This window comes from Dendrobates tinctorius, unplaced genomic scaffold (genome assembly GCF_039654945.1).
Source record: "Dendrobates tinctorius isolate UK_male_01 unplaced genomic scaffold, ASM3965494v1 ptg000074l, whole genome shotgun sequence".
Taxonomy (NCBI): Eukaryota; Metazoa; Chordata; class Amphibia; order Anura; family Dendrobatidae; genus Dendrobates; species Dendrobates tinctorius.
The window spans coordinates 20,940,368-20,963,631 of NW_027361742.1; the positions used below are offsets into that span (position 1 = coordinate 20,940,368).

At 47.8% G+C, this 23,264-nt stretch overlaps 1 protein-coding gene across 1 annotated transcript in view; it reads right to left on the minus strand.

Moving 5' to 3' along the window:
- The window catches only part of LOC141096361 (nucleoprotein TPR-like), a 198,692-nt gene that overhangs the window by 136,529 nt on the left and 38,899 nt on the right, over positions 1–23,264 (minus strand). The window contains exons 9-11 of the mRNA XM_073582916.1: positions 8,303–8,529; positions 7,570–7,733; positions 469–596 (exon numbers count right to left, since the gene is read on the minus strand). Coding sequence (XP_073439017.1) covers positions 469–596; positions 7,570–7,733; positions 8,303–8,529 — 519 coding nt within the window. The remainder of the gene's footprint in view (positions 1–468; positions 597–7,569; positions 7,734–8,302; positions 8,530–23,264) is intronic.

Here is a 23,264-nt window from a genome sequence, read left to right on the forward strand (position 1 = left end):
ATGTGTTTTTCTCATCTTTCATGTTACATATGGGCTTATCTACAGCATTGCAGAATGCTGTAGATAAGCCCCTGATGGCGGTGCCGGCAGCTGATAGGGCTAAAATGGGGTGACAGATTCCCTTTAAAATAAGGAGCTCCCATTGAATCTCTAAGTGCTCCCCCACTGACCCTGCAGTAATGTCCTGTTCATAATAAAATTGACCTCTATGGCGAATCACTGGCCTCACTTGTACAATTGGCAAGTAGAATGTATGACCGCTGAGACCATTGATTGGCAGCAGCTGTCACACTAATGACTTCAACACTGGCGGAAAAGAGTGGAAATGGATAAGCAACCTACTTTATATTTATTCCTACTCTTGATTTTTTTTTTATTTAAACAATTTTAGTAAAAAAAAAAAATCTTTTTTTAAATTTTTTTAACACCATGTCTCACCCAACTACCAAAACACAATTGTTCTCTCACCTGTTTCAGGGCAGCTTTCGCTTCAGTTGCCTCGGAGGATTCAGAAACCAAGATTGTAGGAGCTGGAGTGGAAGGAAGCTGAGAAGCTCTAGGGGACTTTCTTGGGGTGGATGTCACGGATGCTTCATCTAAAAAGGATATAAAAAAAAAAAAAACAACCCTCAAGCATTTTATTACCCAATCCAAACACCTTTTTCTCATGAAAATGATGTCTTTAGAGTTGCAACTCGTGTTCATGTCATGCACACGGCCACGCTGAAATAGCAGCTATCAGTGTTGCTCTACCAGACTGGATCATGTGGTCACCTAGTAGACTGGCTGTGAGAAGCAGAGTGGTCACCGCCCCAGTGCTCACCAGACTCTACTTCTACTAGATATTTAGCACAGGTTTTCAGGGCGTAACCCTTTCACGCTACAGCCAATTTCACTATTTGCATTTTCCGCTCCTTCCGAGAGACAAAACTTTATTTTTTTTTAAATCTTTGTCTACTTAAACATATGAGGGCTTGTTTTTTGCGAGACGAGTTGTACTTTTGAATGGCACCATACATTATACCACACTGTGCACTGGAAAATGGGAAAAGAATTCCAAGTGTGGTGAAATTGTGAAAAAAGTACAACTCTGACACTGGTTTTGGGAATTATTTTTACGGCGTACATTGAGTGGTAAAGATTCTCTCATAATAGGATTCAGTTCATCAGTAGTATTACGGATACACCAAACATGTTTCATTACCGTATTTTAGTGGTAAAAAAAAAAAAAAATATATATATTTTCAGTTTTGTCACCATTTTCCAACACCCGCAAAGTTTTCCTTTTATCGGTCGATGAAACCGTGTGAGGGCTTGTTTTTTGGAAAAGATATGACGTTTTGATCACATCTTAAAGCATTTTATTGCAGTATTGCAGTGAAGAAAAGAAGAAAAAAAAAATGGAATTTTGGCATTTTGTAAACCCCATAAACAGAAAAAGTTCCCAATCATATAATTCTTATTTTAACAGATCAGACTTTTCTGAGTGCTGCGAGAGCACGTGTATTTATTTTATTTTTAATGGGGGGAAAAGGAGGGGATAGTAGTTCTGTTTTGTCATTTAGAAAACAAAAAGTTACGTACCGGTAGCAGTATTTTTTGGAAGCCCATGACAGCACCACGAGAGAGGGGATCCGCCCTTCAGGAACAGGAAACCTACAGATACAAAAAGGGCGGCACCTCTCCCACGCATCAGTTGGATTACAGAGCTTGAGAGGACCTCCATGGTTAATGGCACATAATATATACACAACCTGAATAATTTAACCCACGCGCACTCACACGTGAAGGGAGGGAACTAGGGGTGCTGTTATGGGCTTCCGAAAAATACCGTTACTGGTACGTAACTTAATGCTTTATTCGAACTCCCATGACAGCACCACGAGAGAATTACAGAGATGTAAACACTATCTTAGGGAGGGACTACAGCCTGCAGCACCCTTAACCCGAAGGTGAGATACTCGCGGGTAATTGACTGTGCCCTGGAAGAGAAGATCTGGAAGTACCCAAGGGGTCGCAGACTGACATTGTCCTCAGCCATGAAAAACAAGCCCTTCTGAATGGGGCAATGAGTATAATCCTTGCTCTGTCTTCTCTGATCTTCCTTACTACCAGAGGTAACAGGGATAATGTGAGAAAGTGTAGGCCAGATCGAAATCCCACTTCCTCAGGAAGGCGTCCACCATAAGAGGTTTTTTCCCCCGGATTCAAAGAACAGAACGGTTTTACTTTTCTGTTCTTATTGATGGCGAAGAGGTATATGTCCAGTTGACCCCACATACAGACAATCTGGCTGAAGATCACTCCATTCAGACACCACTCTCCCTGCCTTAGTGTGTTGCAGCTTAGAAAGTCTGATGTGGTATTGTCATTTCCGCTTATGTGTAGCGCTGTCAAAGATAGAAAATGTATTTCCGATGTCTGGAAAAGGCGTTCTGCTGCTTCCATCAGAGCATCGGATTGGGTGCCACCTTGGTGGTTGATATAGGCCACTGTCACCTGGTTGTCCGCGAGAATTCTGACATGCTGACCCTGCAGGTATACAAGGAGTTTTTTACCTGACAGCTCTACCGTCGATAATTTCTTAAGGATGGAGGAACTTTGTACCAGGGGATCCCCTTGTCCCTAGATCACAAAATCCCTCATATGGGCCCCCATCCCGAGGGACTGGCATCTGTAGTTACTATACGGGATAAAAGATTCTCCCAGGGAACTCCTGAGGACAACTTATCTTTGCTAAGCCACAATCTTAGAGAACTTAAGGCAGATGGACCCAATGTCATTCTCCCGTGCAGGGACCCCCCAGGGCCCTATCATTAAATAAAACATCTCTCTGAAGGGCTCTTGTGTGGAACTGAGCCCATGTGACGGACAGGATACAAGATGTTAGGGAACCAAATAGGACATGGCCTGCCTGAGGGTCATGGAGAGTCTATTTACTGCCCGCAAAATCTGATGACAAATGTGAATAATTTTATCAGTTGGCAGACTACAATCGTGATTTTCTGAATCTAAAATGAGGCAGAGAAATTGCTGGACCTTCAAGGGATGTAAACGGGATTTTTCAGAGTTTATCAACCAACTCAAGTGTTCTAGAATGGATATAGATCTTTCCACCTGGGAAAGGAAATGGTCTGCCGAATTGCCTATAATCAAAAAGTCGTCTAAACAGGGAACAATCAAAATGTCCGGCTCTTGAAGGTGTTCCATAACTTCGGAAATTAACTTCGTGAAGACTCGAGGTGCTACTGAAAGGCCAAAGGGGAGGGCTCTATACTGGAATTGCCAGACTATGCCATCCATGGAAACCGCCACTCTCAAGAAGCGCTGATAATCTGCATAAATAGGCACATGGTAGTACACGTCCCTTAACTCTAAAACCACCATAAAACAGTTTTGAAACAACATTTTTATTGCTGAGCCAACTGTTTCCAATTTAAAAGGGTCGAGCTACCAGAATCCTATTGAGGGACCGAAGATTGATGATGATCCTGTAAGAGTTATTCAGTTTCCGAACCAAGAACAGGGGAGGGTAAAAACCTCTACCCTCCTCGGATTCGAGAACCTCCACTAGAACCTTTTTATGGCACAATTTGACAATCTGTCTCCAGGGCAGACTGTTCTGAGAGGGACGGACAGGAGTTATCTTGAATTTATTCCCTGGGACCGAAAGGAACTCATTAATTAGTCCTGAGGATATCATGCCCTGCACACAAATGCTGTTGGTGATATCAGGCTAGGTAAAAGGCTGACAATCTACCCCCTACGGGGACCGCTAGTCATTGGGATGTTTTTTTTTTCGTTCCCGTGACGAACGCCTAAACATGAAGCCAGTACCTCTCTTCTTCCTGTCATCCTACTTGGAATGGTCCCTTGGCGGTCTTCTCTGACCGAATTTTCTCCTGCTGAAAGGACGTTGGTAAAAAGAGGACGATAGGTTGGGGAATCTTCTTTTCTCATCCCCTGCCTTATGCAGCAGCTCGTCCAGGACGGAACCAAAAAGATACTCCCCTTTAGATCTTGCTTGGATATCGCCTGGCCAGCATTTTAACCACAGCGCTCTGCAGGCTGCGTTGGAGAGACCTGCTGCCCTTGCCGCCATCCTGACGGAATCCACTGAGGCATCCGACAGAAAGGCCGCGGCCCCTTGAATTGTTGGAAGGGCTCCCAGAATCATCTCCAGAGGTGCTCCCTCCTTTAGCGGAGACTCGAGTTGGTCTACCCAAACCATCATAGATTTGGCCGCGCAAGTGGACACCACTGCTGGCCTCAGGGATCCGGCCACCATCGCCCAAGTTCCTTTAAGAAAGATATCCACCTTTCTATCTAGGGGATCCTTAAGGGCCCCCATATCCTCAAAAGGCAGGGAAGATAGTTTTGATGTCTTGGTGACCGCTACATCTAATTTAGGGGCTTTATCCCAGACGTTAACGGCCGAGTCATCAAAGGGGTATCTCCGCTTGAAAGCCGGAGGTAAGGAGCCCTTCTATTCCGGCCTCTTCCACTCCCGGAGAATCAGCTCTTGAATTTTCGCATTTAAGGGAAAGGATCTACGTTCCTTCTGATCCAATCCCTTAAACATAATGTCTTGCATGGACAGTTCTGGCCTGGGTTCCACTATCCCCTGACCGCCTTTACTAGTTTATCCACATGGTCTAGAGGCAGGCAAAAGCGGCATGAGTCTCCCCGTCGGATGAAGAAGCCAAGAAAGATGATTCAGCGGAATACTCATCCCTTCTCCAGTCTACAGACAAATCTGATTCTGGGAGATCCTTTTGCCTAGAACTTTTTCGAGTCAGGGGTCTTATGGACTCTGTTATCTCTGGCCTGATGATGACGTTCAGATTTGAGGTGAAGTAAGGAGTCTCTTCCACCACCGTCTGTTGGATACGGGGGGGGGGGGTTTGGTGGCATAATCTTTTTGGACAAGAGTCCAGTAGGGGGCATCCACAGAGGGTGCATTTTCTTTGCCTTGCCTTATCTGTGCATTTCTTCCCCTAGGAATGAAAACATAGGGGGGAGGCTGCATCACCGAGTGAACATTCACGAAGATCACTTAACAGTGTTTGCAGAAATAGGTACCGAATACGGGGGGGGGGGGGGGGGGATTTTTCAGCCAATGCTGCTGTTTGCCGTCTGGAAGAACGCCTACGGCTGAATCGGTCACTCAACTGGCCACGACTTGAGCCATCTCGGTTTTTCTGTCGGGCCTGAGGCTTCTCTGTAGCATGCTGATCTGCAGCTTCCTCCGGCTGCAGCTGCTCATCATCCATTGCGAGGAAAATGGGCCAGAAGCATGGATCCTCCTGCCTGTCGGCCATATCTCCCTCCCCCTCCGGTATCCGGATCAGCAGGTGATGCCGCATCTCCCTCCCCCACTAGTGCCTGAGTCTCAGTGGGACCTAAATCAGGGCTTCAGTCCCCCCTGGATGGTGGCCCCCATGTCCCCGGTGCCAGAAACCCCCCCTCGCATGCGCAGAAGGGAGCCGGCGCCAGGAGACCCGGAAGCACCTACCAGCCCCGCTCGTCACCCGGCGACCTCTGATGACGCCGAACGTGTCAGAGGCCGCTCTGGGACGACCGGAAGAGAGCCGCATGCACCCCCGCACCAAACAACGCGGGACCTGGGTAACATGGAGCCCCCAGCACCGCCGGAACCAAAGGGAGCCCAGGAGAATACTTACCTCGTAGCTGGCTACTTCCGGAGTCGGCAATCCTCCGGACCCCGCTCCATGACATGCATCGAGGACCATCATGGCGCTTCCAGGACCTCTGTACCGCTCGAGGTAAGAGACCCACGCTACCTGAGCCGACCGGCCGGGTCTGGGGACGTCCTGTAGTCTGTAGGATCCAGTCCCATCAGGAACAAGAAACCAACTGATGCGCTGGAGAGGTGCCGCCCTTTTTGTGTCTGTAGGCTTCCTGTTCCTGAAGGGCGGATCCCCTCTCTCGTGGTGCTGTCATGGGAGTCCAAATAAATGTATTTTTTTTTAAACATTTCACTGTACTTGCTAGTTCACTTAGGGGACTTGAACCTGCTATTGTCTGATCACTTATGATATATACAGCAATACTACAGCATTGCTGCAAACAGTAAAAACCACGGTCTCCTTTGAACCATGGCCATAGGCTGAAGTTCAAGGGAGCGCCAGAAAAGACAAGCACGGAGGGTCTTCAATAGACCTCCGGGCTATCAAAGCAACCCATTGGCAATCCGCGATCACATGACAGGCACACCAATGGCCACACTGAATGACGCAACCCATGCCATTGCACGGTTAATGCTACTATCAAAGTTTGACTGCTGCATTTAACAGGTTAACAATCATGAGGGCTGCGTTGCGCCACCGGCAGTTGATAGGATCAGGTCCCGGCTGTAAACACACAGCCATTACCTGCAGAGTATGGGGCAAGCTAACTCTTTGAGCCCGCTCCATGCACCTGCTACAGACTTGCGCTGTACATGTATGGCAGATATCAATAAAGGGTTAAACACTCAAAATGAGTGTATATACTGTGATCACCACAGACAACTAAAGGTAATCCTCAGGAACAGTGGGAAGAGTCATATTGTCCCCCTAGCTTACAGACCTGGCAGTCATCTTGCATGTCCAGCTTGAGATTGAGCCAAATATTTTTATATGATACAATAAGGTCTATAAAGGCCATTTCTGTATATTATAACAGAGCTGTTGGGCTGACATCAAAAAGCACAAATAGAAAATTGTGCAATGTGTTGCTAAGAGCAGCCTCAATAATGTACAGGTGGAAGCATCCACAGACGCCATTCATTGGTAGGCGTGGAGCAGAAGAGCACCATGGCTCCCCATTGCCCAGAGACTCCAGTACAAAACCCTAACCATGACATACAAAGCCATCCACAACCTGTCTCCTCCATACATCTGTGACCTTGTCTCCCGGTACTTCCATGCACGCAACCTCCGATCCTCACAAGATCTCCTTCTCTACTCCCCTCTTATCTCCTCTTCCCACAATCGCATACAAGATTTCTCTCGTGCATCACCCCTACTCTGGAACTCTCTACCACAACATATCAGACTCTCACCTACCATCGCAACCTTCAAAAAGAGCCTGAAGACCCACCTCTTCCGACAAGCCTATAACCTGCAGTAACCACCGATCGACCAAACCGCTGCATGACCAGCTCTACCCTCGCCTACTGTATTTTCACCCATCCCCTGTAGATTGTGAACCTTTGCGGGCAGGGTCCTCTCTCCTCCTGTACCAGTTATGACTTGTATTGTTCAACATTATTGTACTTGTTTTTATGTATACCCCTCCCTACATGTAAAGCGCCATGGAATAAATGGCGCTATAACAATAAATAATAATAATAATAATAATAATGCTAAGTTGTACAGTGGTCTCAAACCTCATTAAGCCCAACCATCCCTTAGTGGTGATCATAAGATATGCACAATAAGCTGGCAACACTGACAATACACGATTCCCTTCAGTAGAGCAACAATTCTAATGACAGGTCCGGTGTAAGGTAATGCATAAGTATCTTGATGTGCTTCTATATAGTCCCCTACAGAAATGCCTTACCTGCAGCAGGCAGCGTGACTCCAGTCGTCTGAGCCAATAGAATACGATACATGTCTCGCTGACGTACAATAGACTCGACCATGTGCAGATGATGCTGACGGTTTTCACGAAGCTGTTCCAATTCAGGAAGAACCATGTCCAGCTGCCGCCTCAAATCAGAACGCCTAGTGATAAAATTACTGCATTTTATACACAAAGCATACAAAAATCACAACAAACATTTCTTTGAAGGGTTGTAAAAGCCCAGATCCATCAAATTTGCTGTAGCCTTCACTACTTAATTCGTATTGTACAACACTGACAGCAGATATTTCCACATGGCGTCTCTAGTCCTAGGTTGCTGGGACAGATATACACCTCTTCACACCACTTATTTATACATGGCATGCAGTGTAAAGAAGATCACTGAAATACTAGACCTTTAGGTGATATCTACAGCTATACTCCATGAGCTCTGAGCCACCCAGGAGTCTGCGGCGTTGTACTGACCAATTATTACACTGCCACGTGTGACAATTTCACATCTACATATCTATATTGATGACAAGACTAAAGGCTCTTGAGGTTCAGCTCTCTGCAATATTGCGGAGATTTTGAAGGCATCTCTAATTTAGTTATACCAGTCAGTATTAACCACATTTGGCCTCGTATGAATAGCTTTGGTGTATCCTGGTTACACAAAGTAACAGCAAATCACAGTGTAAAACTCATAGGTAAACTGTCTGTGGCATACTGAGCAGCAGCTGCTTCTTGCTCTTCTTTTTCCTTGGCTTCACCAAGCTCTCTCAATGCCACTAGTAATTTCTGGTTCTGCTCCTGAAGTTCATCAATGTTTCTGAAAGTGACTAAGTGCTGCGTTATGACTTCAGATGAACTGCTGATATTAGCGGAGCTGACGTCGTCATCTCTTTGCACATGGTTTCCTCTTGCTTCTTCCAGTTCTATTAAGAGAACTCTGATCTATAGAAACAGGAAAAAAAAAACAAATTGCAACACTCAAAGGACATTTAAAAAGGCCATACAACAAAGTGCTCAGATTGTAAGGTCCCAAGTCAGCCAACACCATCTAGTGCACAAGTTTCTGTACACGGGTTACATGGACACACAAAAGCACACAACATACAGGCATAATTCATGATAGTTGCTAAAACCTGGGTAATTCCTGATCAAGATTATAATGTCAAAAACAAACAATGCCAGATTCCATTAACCCTTTCACTGCCAGTGGTTTTTCAACATTCTGCACCTCTTATAGCCAAGACTATTTTCATACTTTTGACAAGGGCACTTAAAATTTAAAGGGAATCTATCACCCTTTTTTTCAAATATGAGCTGCCAGCACCGACATCAGGGGCTTATCTACAGCATTCTGTAATGATGTAGATAAGCCCCCGATGTAACCTCAAATATAAAAGAGTTATATTATACTCACCCTGGCGTCTGGTCCAGTCCGGTGCCTCCCATCGTCATACGATGCCGTCCTCTTTTCTTCCTGTCGTGGCTCCTGCACAGGCGCACTGCTCTGCCCTGTTGAGGGCAGAGCAGAGTCCAGCAGTGCGCAGGTGCCGTGAGAGGTCCGGTGCCTGGGCACTGGAGAATTCTGCTCTGCCCTCAACAGGCATCACCCATCGGACCAAGACCGGACCGCCCCTGGAGCGAGTACAATATAACTCCTTTTTCTTCTTTCAGGTTACATCGGGGGCTTATCTACAGCATTACAGAATCCTGTAGATAAGCCCGATGTCAGGGCCGGCAGCTCATAGTCGAAAAAAAAAGGGTGACAGATTCCCTTTAAATTACAAAATGAAAAAAATTGATACTAAACCCCCAATACTGATACATTTCCTGAGAGTAGAAATCTGGCGCAGGACGGGAGAGCGCTAGGACTTCTCTTCAGTCTCAAAAACATCTACATCTATTAATCACCTATAAAATTCTAGGAAAATGCTTTACAGATGGCATTTTACACAATGCAAGCTTGCGGGGATGTACAAGGACTGCTCTGCAACTGGCTAGTTCTGTACAAGTCCTATTGCAGATATGAAGCATATCCTCTCTCTATGGGAAGCTATCAGCACCGAGACCCCATGTTGGAAAAAAAACACCCCTAGAGGAATTCACCTAGGGGTGAAATGAGCATTTTAAACACACAGGTGACTTACAAAATTGTATAACAATGAGTTGTGGAAATGAAAAACTATTTTCCTCCCAAAAACTTTAATTTGTTTTTTTATTTTAAAAAGGGCTAATAAGGAGAAAATGGACCAAACATTTTGTTGAACCATTTTCCCCCAAGCACAACAATACACCATATGTGATCAGAAACTACTTTTCAGTCAGTGCAAAGTTCAGATGTCAAGGAGTACCATTTGTGCGCATATTTTGCTGGAATGGTTTGAGGGTGTCAGGTCACATTGGTAAAGCCCCCGAGGTGCCAGAACAGCAGAAACCCCCATAAGTGACCCAGTTTTACACTACAATAAATTCATCTAAGGGTAAAGTGAACAAATTGGCACCATGAGTGTTTTACAGAATTGTATCCTATTGGACATTGGAGAAAAAATAAATTACATTTTTGGAGAAAAAAATTTAGTTTCAGCTCCAGGTTTTTCATTTTCACAAAGGAAAATGTGAAACTGGCCCCATAAGTTGTTATACAATTTCTCCTGAAAGTGGCACAGTAGGGCGAGAGGAAAGATGCACTATTACCGTATATACTCATGTATAAGCCGACCAGAGTATAAGCCAAGGCCCCTAATTTTGCCACAAAAAACTGGGAAAACTTACTGACTCGCTTATAAGCCTAGGGTGGGAAATGCAGCAGCTACTGGTAAATTTCAAAAATAAAAATAGATACCAATAAAAGTAAAATTAATTGAGACATCAGTAGGTAAATGTTTGTGAATATTCATATTGAATCAGGAGCCCCATATAATGCTCAATACAGTTCATGATGGGACCCATAATATGCTCCATACAAAAATATGCCCTATATAACGCTGCCTAAAAGGTTAATGATATTATTCATATATAATGCTGCAATAAAAAAAAAAAAAAAAAAAAAAACCACACTCACCTCTCGTCGCTGGGGGCCAGGTGCCGGTGTCCTGAGCAGGCGGGGACACCGGCGCGCTAATGGAGGTCAGGTGCTGGTGTCGCCGCTGGCTCAGGCCCCCGGTACTTGCGATATTCACCTGTCCCCGTTCCACCGCTGAGTACGCTTTGTCTTCCATCTCTCTTCAGTGACTGTTCAGGCAGAGGGCGCGCACTAAACACGTCATCACGCCCTCTGACCTGAACGTCACAGCCAGGGGACGCAAAAGACAGCGCGGCGGTGGAACGGGGACAGGTGAATATCGCAAGTGCCGGGGGCCTAAGCCAGCGGCGACACTGGCACCTGGCCCCCATAGAGCGCCAGTGTCGCAGCCTGCTCTGTACACTGGCACTTGTCCCGCTGCCAACGCCGACCGCCGGCCCTGTCAGCAGCCACCGGGACACAGAAAGAGGCTGCAGGGGAGCACGCAGAAGATGCCGGGGACTACCACCCTGCATCGGTAAAAAGTGGGAACCGTGACTCGTGTATAAGCCAAGGGGGGTCTTTTTCAGCCCAAAAAAGGGGCTAAAGAAGTCGGCTTATACATGAGTATATATGGTATTTTACCTCTGGAGTGTCGCTTTTACTACAATAGTTTGCAGACTGCAATTGCAAAGCCCTTGATGTGCCAGAACTAGTGATGAGCGAGTGTGTTCAGATATCGTGTTATCCGAGCAAGCTCAGGTGTTATCAGAGTATCTCGGGCGTGCTTGAATAATATAATATGTTTGAGTCCCCAAGGCTGCAAATTTTGAGCTGTTAGACAGCCGCAACACATAGAGGGATTGCCTACCCACAATTGCAATCAGGGGCAACTATGGGCAGAAGACAGGGATTCTCTTCCTTACATCAACATACTAAATGCCACGATCACTCGGCTATGGCTATTCTATCAGTTAAGGCCTGTTTCACATTTTAGTTATGAGAGAGAGAGAGAGAGAGAGAGAGAGAACACGATTCTTCAAAATCGGTGCAGTTACAGCGATACCAGATATATTTTTTTATGTTTCACTGGGGTCACACTAAAAGACGCTTTTTAGTGTGAAAACCAGCTTTTGCAGGCCCATATTTAGATGTTAGAAATATGCAAAAAAATATAGCTGACAGTCATATGAGGGCTTGTTTTTTGCAAGACAAGTTTATGGTTTTACTGGTAAAATTTTCGGGCATATAAAAATTTTTTCATCGCTTTCTATTTTGTTTTTCGGGAGACAGTATGAACCAAAAACAGTAATTCAGGAACAGTTTTTGCTTTTTAATGCCGTTCCACGTGTGCTAAAACAGGATTTTTGGGTTGCTTACCGTAAAATCTGTTTCTCGGAGCCTTCATTGGGGGACACAGAGACCATGGGTGTATGCTGCTGCCACTAGGAGGCTGACACTATGCACAAAAAAAGGTTAGCTCCTCCTCCGCAGTGTACAACCCACCGACCGGCAGGGAATTCCTCAGTTAGCGAGAAAGCAGTAAGAGAAGTAACAGAACAGATTGAAAACAGAACAAACAACTCAACTGTAACCAATCAACCAAAGTAAGAACAGGAGCTGTAGAACATGGGAGGGTGCTGTGTCCCCCAATGAAGGCTCCGAGAAACAGATTTTACGGTAAGCAACCCAAAAATCCTGTTTTCTCGTTCGCCTTATTGGGGGACACAGAGACCATAGGACGTCCCAAAGCAGTCCCTGGGGTGGGAAACAAACTTCCATCAGGCCAGTGGACTCACCACCGCTGCCTGCAGAATCCTTCTACCTAGGCTGGCGTCCGCCGAAGCGTACGTGTGGACCCTGTAGAATTTCACAAACGTGTGAACCGAAGACCAGGTTGCAGCTTTACAAAGCTGCAGCGCGGAGGCTCTGTGGCGTACCGCCCAGGAAGCACCCACTGCCCGGGTAGAGTGCGCTCTGATCCCTGGAGGAGCCACTCGATGCTTGACCCGGTATGCCTCCAAAATTGCCGATCTGATCCAACGAGCAATAGTGGCCTTTGAGGCTGGGTGCCCTTTTCTCGCCCCATCAGGAATGATGAATAGAGAGTATGTCTTTCGCAAGGAAGACGTCCTAGACAGACTCTCATCGCCCTGACCAGATCCAGCTTGTTCAGGGACCGCTCCCGAGGGTGAGATGGAATCGGACAGAAGGACGGCAGAACAATATCCTCATTGAGGTGAAAGGAGGACACCACCTTTGGAAGAAAAGAGGGCGGTGGCTGCAGAACTACCGCCAATTTCGACACGCGCCGGATGGAGGTGATGGCCACCAGAAAGGCTACCTTCCAGGAGAGAAGGGAAAGGGAGACTTCTCTGAGAGGTTCAAAGGGAGAACCTTGCAGAACCTCAAGAACCAGATTAAGATCCCATGAATCCACGGGCGCTCGATACGGAGGAGCCGTGTGAGCCACGCCCTGAAGAAAGGTTTTGACCTGAGGGCGGGAGGCCAAAGTCTTCTGAAATAAAATGGACAGCGCCGAAACTTGACCCTTCAAGGAACTGAGAGCAAGCCCCGCATCCAGCCCTGCCTGAAGAAACGCCAGAACTGAAGGGAGCGAAAAGCACATAGGCGCGATGTTATTGGCCTCACACCAAGTGAAATAGGCCTTCCAAGTACGGTAGTAAATTTTGGAAGATGATGGCTTCCTGGCTCGGATCATGGTATGAATTACTCGACCAGAGAATCCTGCTCGTTTCAAAACCTCGGTCTCAACAGCCATGCCGTTAAATTGAGCGGCCGAGAATTGGGGTGGCAAATCGGACCTTGAGACAGCAGATCTGCCCTGTCTGGAAGCTTCCAGGGGGCGTCCGCGAGAAGGTTGACAATGTCCGCGAACCAAGACCTTCTGGGCCAATTTGGGGCGATGAGAATGACTGGAATTCCTTCTGCTTTGATCTTCTTCAACAGCTTGGGAAGGAGAGGCAGGGGAGGAAACAGGTAGGGGAGCTCGAACTGTGACCAAGGAATGGCCAGAGCGTCGGCGCCCACTGCGAGAGGATCTCGAGCTCTGGATACAAACTGTGGGACCTTCCTGTTGAGGCGAGAAGCTAGCATATCTACGTCCGGGGTTCCCCAACGACTGCAGAGCTGAAGAAATACCTCCGGATGTAGGGACCACTCTCCTGCCGCGAGACCCTCCCTCGCAGCTGAGAAAGTCGGCGGCCCAGTTGTATACGCCGGGAATGTGTACCGCGGAGATTGTCGGTACCGAAATCTCTGCCCACTGAAGGATCTTGGACACTTCTGCCAGGGCTGAGACACTCCGTGTCCCTCCTTGGCGGTTGACACATGCCACCGCTGTGGCATTGTCTGTCTGAATCCGGACAGGCAGGCCCCTGAGGAGCCTCTGCCAGTGGACGAGAGCCAGATGGATCGCTCGTATCTCTAGGACGTTGATCGGCAGAGCAGATTCTTGACCAACGACCCTGAAGAGTGTGATTGCGGAACACTGCACCCCAGCCGAGGAGGCTGGCATCCGTTGTTACAATCTGCCAGTGAACAGGAAGAAAAGACCGCCTCAAGAGGATGAGGAGACGTCAACCACCAGTTGAGTGACCGCTTGATCCGGCATGAAAGACGAACAGGGCGATCCAGGGACAGAGCCGACCTGTTCCACCTCGACAGAATGGCGTGTTGGAGAGGTCTGGCGTGAAATTGGGCAATGGGAACTGCCTCTATCGCCGCCACCATCTTTCCCAGGACCCTCATAGCTGTTCGGAGGGACAGAAATCGTGTGGTCTACAGCGATCATACAGCCTGCTGCAGGGAGAGAATCTTCTCTTGTGGGAGAAAGACCCTTGACCGACGAGTGTCAAACAGTAGGCCCAGAAACACAAGACGTTGAGTAGGGACCAGACAGGACTTTTTCCTGTTGACGATCCACCCGAAATCGGAAAGAGTGTCCAGGACGATAGTCAAACTTAGGCGTGCCTGCTGGAAAGAGGGAGCTTTGATCAGAATATCGTCGAGGTACGGAAAAAGAACGAGACCTCTGATCCTCAACAAGGCCATCAACACAGCCATGATCTTCGTGAAGACTCTGGGAGCGGTGGCGAGACCGAAGGGCAGCACGACGAACTGGTAATGTTCCTGGCGAACCGCAAAACGCAGGAACTTCTGATGTCCGGAGAATATGGGAACATGTAGATAGGCATCTTGGATGTCTATTGAACACATGAATTCCTGCTCCTCCATGGAAGCGATTACCGAACGAACCGACTCCATCCGGAAGTGGCGAAGACGGACTCTCTTGTTGAGCAGCTTGAGATCCAAGATGGGTCGAACCGCCCCGTCTTTTTTCGGCACGACAAACAGGTTTGAATAAAACCCTGTAAACCGCTCCGATTCTGGAACGGGCACAATCACCCCGGAACGGAGGAGAGAGTCGATGGCCGTAAAGAACCCCGGGATCAAAGCTGGATCTTTTGGAGGACGGGATTCGAAGAAACGATCCCGTGGAAGAGAGAGGAACTCTATCTTGTATCCTGACGATACAACCTCCCTGACCCAAGCGTCCTCTACTGAGGCCAGCCAGACGTCCTTGAAGAACAGGAGTCGACCTCCCAATTGGAAGGGACCATGGGAAGTCTGAGGATAGTCATGCTGATGTGGGCCGTCCAGATCCGGATCTGGATGGTCTGCCCTGCGAAGAGTGGGAGCGCCAGGAGGGAGTGGGTCTGAAGGAAACTTTCTTCCTATCTTGGCGTGCCTGCGGTCTTTGTTGGTTGGAGGAGGTCTCCGCCGTATTGAAACGGCGGTAAGCCCGAATGGGTCGAAACTGACGCCTCAGTGGGGGTCTGCAAGGCTTGGACTGAGGCAGGAGAGAACTCGTGCCTCTGGTGGCGTCCTTAATAATTTGGTCCAATTGGGATCCAAAGAGGCGCCCTCCCTGAAAAGGCAGATTAGTAAGCGACTTTTTAGAAGACAGGTCCGCCTGCCAGGCCTTGAGCCAAATTGTACGTCGGATTGCCACAACGTTACTTGACGCCTGAACTGCGCAGGATGCGGCATCCAAAGAAGCAGAAAGCAGATAATCCCCTGCATGGGAAATCTGATTGGCAAGATCGGCCAATCGATCTGGTTGTGCTTTCTCTAGGATGCCCTGACGAAGATCCTCTGCCCAAGTGGCTATGGCTTTTGCTGCCCAAGATGAAGCAAAAATTGGGCATACCACCATCGAAGCTGCTTCGAAGGCAGACTTCGCTAGGGATTCTATGATCCTATCATTAGAATCCTTTAGAGACGCCACGCCTGAAAGCGGGAGAACCGTGTTATTAGAAAGCCTGGACACGGGCGGATCGACCGAGGGAGAGGCAGACCAATTGTCCGTGAGCTCTTTAGCAAACGGGTACAGAACGCCGAGACGCTTCCCTCGTTGAAAGCGTCTGGTCGGATCCCCTCTTTCCCTGGTAAAAATCTTTCCAAACTCGGAATGTAAAGGGAATACCCTGGAGGGTGTTTCCTCCCGTCTGAACGAAACCTCCTGATCTGAGGATTTCGCAGGGGGGTCAGCAATGTCAAAGGTCTGATGGATCGCTGCAATGAGGTTCTGCACAGTAACCCTCATGTTCGCATCCTGGTCCAAATCCAGCTCTAAGGATCCCCTCAGCTGACCTGTCCAAGAGCGCTTCACCTGACTCGGGAGAGGAGGCCCGGGAGGGAGGCTGCCGAGAAGGACTATGTGGTGACATGGGGCGAGGAGAGGATTCCGGCTGGAGATCCTGCCTGGGTCTTTTGCGACTAACGCTGGCCGACTCAGATGGAACCTCTTGAGGCCTGCTGGACCCTGTAGAGGTGTCCAGGGGCAACTTATCCAGGACGGCTACTAGGGACTGAGACACCCTGGTGAGGTCTGCCACTGACTGTGATAGAGACCAGGCCCAGCCAGGCATTGGGGGGGGTTCACTCTCGCCTGGGGCCCTAGATGGCTCCTGGGCGGCGTCAGGTTGAATAGGATTGCTACAATCCAGGCAGAGGGAAGTGGACTGACCTGAGGGAAGTTTGCGATTGCAGGAAGAGCATGCAAAGAACTTGACGAGAGTACAGGAGGGAGCCGCAGGGCGGTTACGGTCAGATATGGAGTTAGACATAGTGAAACCTGAGGTAGTGCCGGAAGGTTGGGGGACAGGGTGCAGAGAAGGGTGTCAGCCTGCAGATGCAGAGCTACTCACGGTCCGGTGACCCCAGAGACGAAGGTATCCACCTCTCTGCAGCTGCAGGTCAGAGCGATATCCGACTGACAGGCCCAGGGAGCGATATCCGGCTGACAGGGGCGTCCGGCTGTGCGGCTGCAAGATGGCGACCGCCTGAGAGGAATCAGGGAAAAATGCGCTCCCATGGGAAGGAGGGCGGGGCTAACCGCCTGCTGAAAACGGCACCGCCCCTGGCCAGGAACAGGCTGAGAAGAGCGGTGGGAGGGCCTGGAACGGGCGGGAGAGAAGCCCGCTTAGTAGAAAGGGGAGGGGGCGTGGCCGCGATACAGGAGTAGGCCCGAACTGAAGCCGGGGCCTAAATTAATCGCGGCGGCCGCCTGTCAGCACAGGGGCGGCGCGGAGGAACCGCAACATGAGCGCTGCCGGGGAAAAGACCCTTGTCCGGGATAGGGACAGCGGCTGACCACAAAAAAAGGCTGCCTGGAGGCGCGGGACGGCCACGGAGACCCGCAGTGCTACCGCATCCTAGCTCCAAGGGAATCTCTCCTGACCAAGTCCAGAGACGAGTGGGGATCTAATACTCACCCTGTCCCGGGCCCGAACCCTGAAAATAAAGGTAACTTCTGATTGAAGCCTGTCTGCGTCTCATCCGACCGACAGGCTCTGGCAGGCGAGTGGGTGGGAGACGGACGACCAGGACTCTCAGAAAAGCCGACACGTATACATGTTGGCGTCCGCCCGGAAGGCTGCTGGTCCTGGTGCAAAGAGCTGCGAGGATACGGAGCGGCAGTACGCGCCGTACTCGCAGCCTCTTCGTGGGACTACAGAGGTGAGTATTCATCCTGTATCCCTCCGGAGAAACCTGAAAAGGAACGACGCACATCGAGGTAGATATGGGTCTAATGAAAGACGCGTGTCCACCTCCTACTGACACTAAGCTAAACTGAGGAATTCCCTGCCGGTCGGTGGGGTGTACACTGCGGAGGAGGAGCTAACCTTTTTTTTGTGTCAGCCTCCTAGTGGCAGCAGCATACACCCATGGTCTCTGTGTCCCCTAATAAGGCGAACGAGAAAACTGCTATTCTTCAGGTCAGTACGATTACAGCAAAACCACATTTATATATTTTTTATGTTTTGGTACTCACACACAAACTATTTTATAGAAAAAAAAATGTTTTTGCATTGCTTTATTCTGCGAGCTATAGCTATTTTTCAGCTGACAGAGCTGTATGCCGGCTTTTTTTTTTTTTTTTGGGGGGGGGGGGGGGGGCAGATGACGTTTTCAGCGGTATCATTTTTATTTACATTTCTCTTCTTGATCGCGTTTTATTCAACGCATAGCTTTTACGTTTATTTTTATTGCGTTGTTTATTGAAAGGGTTAAAGGGGACCTGTCACCTCGCTTTTCAGCTATAAACTGTGGCCACTGCCTTTCGTGGCTTATCTACAGCATTCTAGAATTCTGTAGATAAGCCCATGATCTAACCTGAAAAATAAGAAAAACAAGTTTTATTATACTCACCTGGAGGCGGTCCGGTCCGATGAGCGTCGCAGGTCTGGGTTCGGCGCCTCCAATCTTCATGCGATGTCGTTATCTTCCTGGCTTCGTGTCGTGGCTCCTGCGCAGGCGTACTGATCTGCCCTGTTGAGGGCAGAGTCAAGTACTGCAGTGCACAGGTGCCGGGAAAGGTCAGAGAGGCCCAGTGCCTGCAGTACTTGGCTCTGCCCTCAGCAGGGCAGATCAGTACGCCCTGTTGAGGGCAGAGCCTTTTTTTTTTTAACACATTGTCACAGAATGGTACATCAACTTTCCAATGACAGATCGCTGGCTGATGCATTAGATAAGAATCTCACACAGGAGGGAGGCATGTCAGTTCCTGCTCTGAGTAGGAGCTTGCAGGCCACAGTTTTGGGGCACACCATGGACATCTTTCAGCCCGGGGTCACCATGGAGACAAGCGGTACAACACAATCGCGTTTTGCCGATGGGAGCAGAGAGGAAGCCCCCCCCCCCCCCCCCCCCCGGCGATTCCCCTCAAAAGTGACACCGCATCAGCGGAATTAATGCCAGCGATCAGTGCTATCATCAATTGTGGGTGTTGCTGTAGGGTGTCAGCTCTCATATCAGCACTATCATTACACCGCAAATATACAAGGGGTTTGCGGGAACACAGCTCCTGCAGCACCATATATAAGGGGCTAATGAACAAACACTAAAACGCCATGTTGGATTTCTGCCCTATGGACAAAACCGACCGCTTGTATGAAAGCTAAATGGTTTTTCTCACAGGAGTTCGTGATACGCAATGGCACACAATTAAGGGTCTCCATTCTCTCCTTTAACTTTTATACTTAGGCTGGTTTCACATTAGCGCTTTTTAAGCGCACGCACGGCCGGGGGTAGCTCCGCCCTCGAGCCGGCTCTCTGCCCGGCGTGCCCGCCCCTTGCTTGTAGCGCCGCCTCCTAGCGCACAGCGGCGCCTGCGATCGGCGCACCCTATCTTTAGCATAGGGTGCGCAGGCCGTGCGCTAGTTGCGCTTTGACCTGCGCTGCGCACTCTTGACGGTGCGCCGTGCGCGCCAAAATCCGAAAAGTTTGATTTTGGCGCGCACGGCGCACCGTCAAAAGTGCGCAGCGCAGGTCAAAGCGCAACTAGCGCACGGCCTGCGCACGATCTGCGCACCCTATGCTAAAGATAGGGTGCGCCGATCGCAGGCGCCGCTGTGCGCTAGGAGGCGGCGCTACAAGCAAGGGGCGGGCACGCCGGGCAGAGAGCCGGCTCGGGGGCAGAGCTACCCCCGGCCGTGCGTGCGCTTAAAAAGCGCTAATGTGAAACCAGCCTTACTCTGGAACCATTCCTAATGAGGATTCGGTCCAATACCAACATCATGGGCCCCTGTATTGGCGATTCTCAAAACAAGATTGTGGCCTACGCAGAATTGCTTTTCTTCATTACCAATCCAATTACCTCTTTTCCAAACGTGATGGCAGAATTCTACTTATACAATGCCCTCTCTAATTTTAAAATTAAACTTCTTCACATCAAAAGCCGGGAATATTAACACTCCCCCCCCCCCCCTCCACTATGGTGCCCCTGAAAGCCACCTATAGCTTCAAATGGGCTAACTCAGCTTAAAAATATTTAGTGATCTTATTACTGAGAGGTGTACATTGGACATAGTCACTTAACCTTTCCTAAACTACTCCAATCGGTACAAGAGAACTGCTCCAGAGGGACAAGGAATGATTTCACATGGTTTATAAGCGCAATCTTTAAAATTACTGTAATTTCTGGACTATAAGACGCACCCCAAATATTGTGGAGCAAAATAGGGAAATAAAAAGAAAGATTTTTTATAAGTTGGAGGTCCAACTTATAGTCCAAACTTAAGGTGTCTTACCTGGGGGGGGGGGGGGTGGTGGCGGAGCAGGGACACAGGAGGCATGGTCCCTTCCAGAAGTGGGGCAACACTGCAGGCCCTGTGTGAATGAAGGGGTTGCCCCATTGGTGCGATACTGCGCGTCCAGAGTCAACAGTAAGGAGTGCATTGCTTTCCCAGCGGCCATTTTCCTGAAGCCATGGGATGCCTCCGGTGGTGCATACAGAGACTGGGATCTTGGACCGGCAGACCATGACATCAGAAAAATATCCGTCAGGAAAGCAAAGCACTCCGCGCTACCTCATCGCCGACACCAAGCATGTAGCATCGCACCGCTTCTGCAGTTGAAAGCTTCCTGCAGAAGGGACCTTACCATGGTGACCAGATGTCATCACCCAGGTCACCATATGACAGTGCATGATCTTACTAACTTGTGTCTGCAGCACTGACAGGTTATAAGGTATAACAATAGTAGAAAAAGTGTGGAAAAAAAAAAAGTTGTAAAAATATTCTTTATTTCCCGTACCAAAAAAAAAAAAAAAAGTACACATATTTGGTAATGCTGCATCCAGAACAACCAGACCTATAAAACTGAAGAAATAAATAAAAACAAACTCTCACATGATTGTCAGCGGAAATATGGAAACATTTTAGCTGTCAAACTATGGTGATGCAAAAACACTTTTTTGCAAAAAACAAGGCATCTTTTTTTAGTGTGTGACAGCATCCAAACCTAAAAACCAGACAAAAATCTGGTATGGCTGCAATCGCACCATCAAGAAAAAAGTTGTCTAATCACTTATACCACACGAGGAACGGCGCAGAATAAAAAATAAAACCAATTCTTCATCCGCTGTTCATTTGTTCATTCTGCCTCCCAAAGGCTCCAGTAAGGCTTAGCGCACATTTATAATGCGCTCTACGCTGAGCGCTTGCACCAGGATCTCCGTGTAACTCTCTGAAATATGTGATTCAGACAGAAACCCCTGGTAGAAGATTTCCTATGAGGCAGATGGAGACACTGTGGACGCAGTCCAACTTGCGATCTGGCCGTGTCGGGTTTTTTTTTATTAAGAGTGCATAAAAGTGCTGTCGGCCACAGTTTTGTGCACCTCTGAAAATAAAGAAGACCGCTGAACAGAGGCCAGATGGAATCCAGAGTAAATCTGCTGCCTCATTATAGTGAATGGATCCCTCAGGGGTTTCGTCTGAATCACGTCACTCAGAGAATTAGATGGAAACCCCAAAGTAAGCGATCAGCATAGAATGCCGGATAAATGTGATCACAAACGTTATGAAAAATGTTCCCAATTAAAGCTTCAACTCAATCGACAAAAAAAAACAAAAAAAAAAACAACAACAACAACAACAAGTCCTCACTCAGGTCAGTCATCGGTTAACGGCAATATAGGGGCTTTCATGTTACTGGTAGAACAAAGGCACCGGAAAAGCAAAAAAAAAAAAAAAAATGGCCCTCATACCAAATGAAATTTAGCGAATTCTGTGCTCCCAAATCCAAAATGCCCCCTCCCTTCTGATGCCTAGTGTACCAAAACCGTAGTGTCCACATGTTTCGCATCTCTGTAGCGATGAGAGTCCGCCTTATTTATGGATGCATGAGCTGGTCACAATGTACTGGTCACTACAATGTCAGTTTGCAATTTTCACTCTGCAACATCCACTGCTACTTGTTTCTTGAAAGTGCCCATCGAGTCAAAATCATCAGTACATCTGTAGATAAATTCCCAAAGGGGAATAATTTCCAACATGGGGTCACTTGATGGGGTATTCTGCTCTTCTAGCAATTAGGGGTTTCTTTATTTGGGGTCTGCAAGCTATTATAGAAAATTCTGCACTCCAGGATGCCTCGGGTATAAGAGTACTGCTTAGCAATACGGCGAGACTAGGGAGGGATGGACGGAATGTTATTTGCCAATAGCACTCCATCCCTCCCGAGTCTCGCAGTATGGTCAAGTAGTACTGTACATCCACATATGGGGGTATTGCCAAGATCAGCAGAAATTGTATGACATAATTTGGTGCCCATTTTACAGAGTGAAAATGTAAAATCTGGGGCTAAAGCTAAATTTTGGTGGCAAAAATGTAATTTTTTTTTTTCATTGCCACATGGTATAAAATTCTGTGACACACCTGTGGTGTCAATATGATCACTGCACCTCTAGATTAATTCATTGAGAGATGGAGTTTGTAAAATGGGATCACTTATGGGAGTGAGGTGGGGCGCGAGTTCTGGAACCTCAGGAGCTCTGCCAATGTGACATGGAAGCCACAAACCAGTCCAGAAAAATGTGAACTTCAATACAGCGTTTCTTCCCTTCTGAGCTTTTCACTGTGCCTTAAAAGTGGTTTTCGACCACACATGAGGTATCGTCGTATCTAAGAGAAATTGCAGAATAAAGTTTGGGTTCCATGTTCTCCTACTATTCTTGTACAAATTAAAAAAAAAAAAAAAAAATGGAACCAAAAACTTTTTTTTTCTTTTTTTTGTGGAATTTTTTTTATTTTCACTTCTACGTTATAAACTTCTGTGAAGCAGCTGGGGGTTCAAGGTGCTCAATACACACCTAGATACATTTCTTGATGGGCTCTAGCTTCCAAAATGGTGTCAATTGTGGGGGTTTTCCCACTGTTTAGTCACATCAGGGTTTCTTGAAACGAGACATGACACCGGCAGAACTTTCCATCAAAGTCTGCATTTCAAAAAGTCACACCTTTTCTGAGCCCTGCTGTGAGCCTAAACAGTAATTTACCCCCACATATGGGTATCTATGTACTCAGGAGAAATTGCACCATATGATTTGTTGTGCAATTTCTCCCATTACCCTTGTGAAAATGCAAAATTTTGGGCTGAAAAAAAAACAAAACTTTATGTGGGGAAAATGAATTTTTTTTCTATTTTCACAGCTCTACATTATGGCTAATCATTTAGACTCTAAAATAATGTGTTCCCTTACTTGCCATTTCTGTCAAAGTCATGTGTTGCTTATTCAAATTTTTAATAACAGTCGAAAGCTAATAACTCAGGTCATCAAAGCACTAGATCGAACTCAATAGAAGCGTAC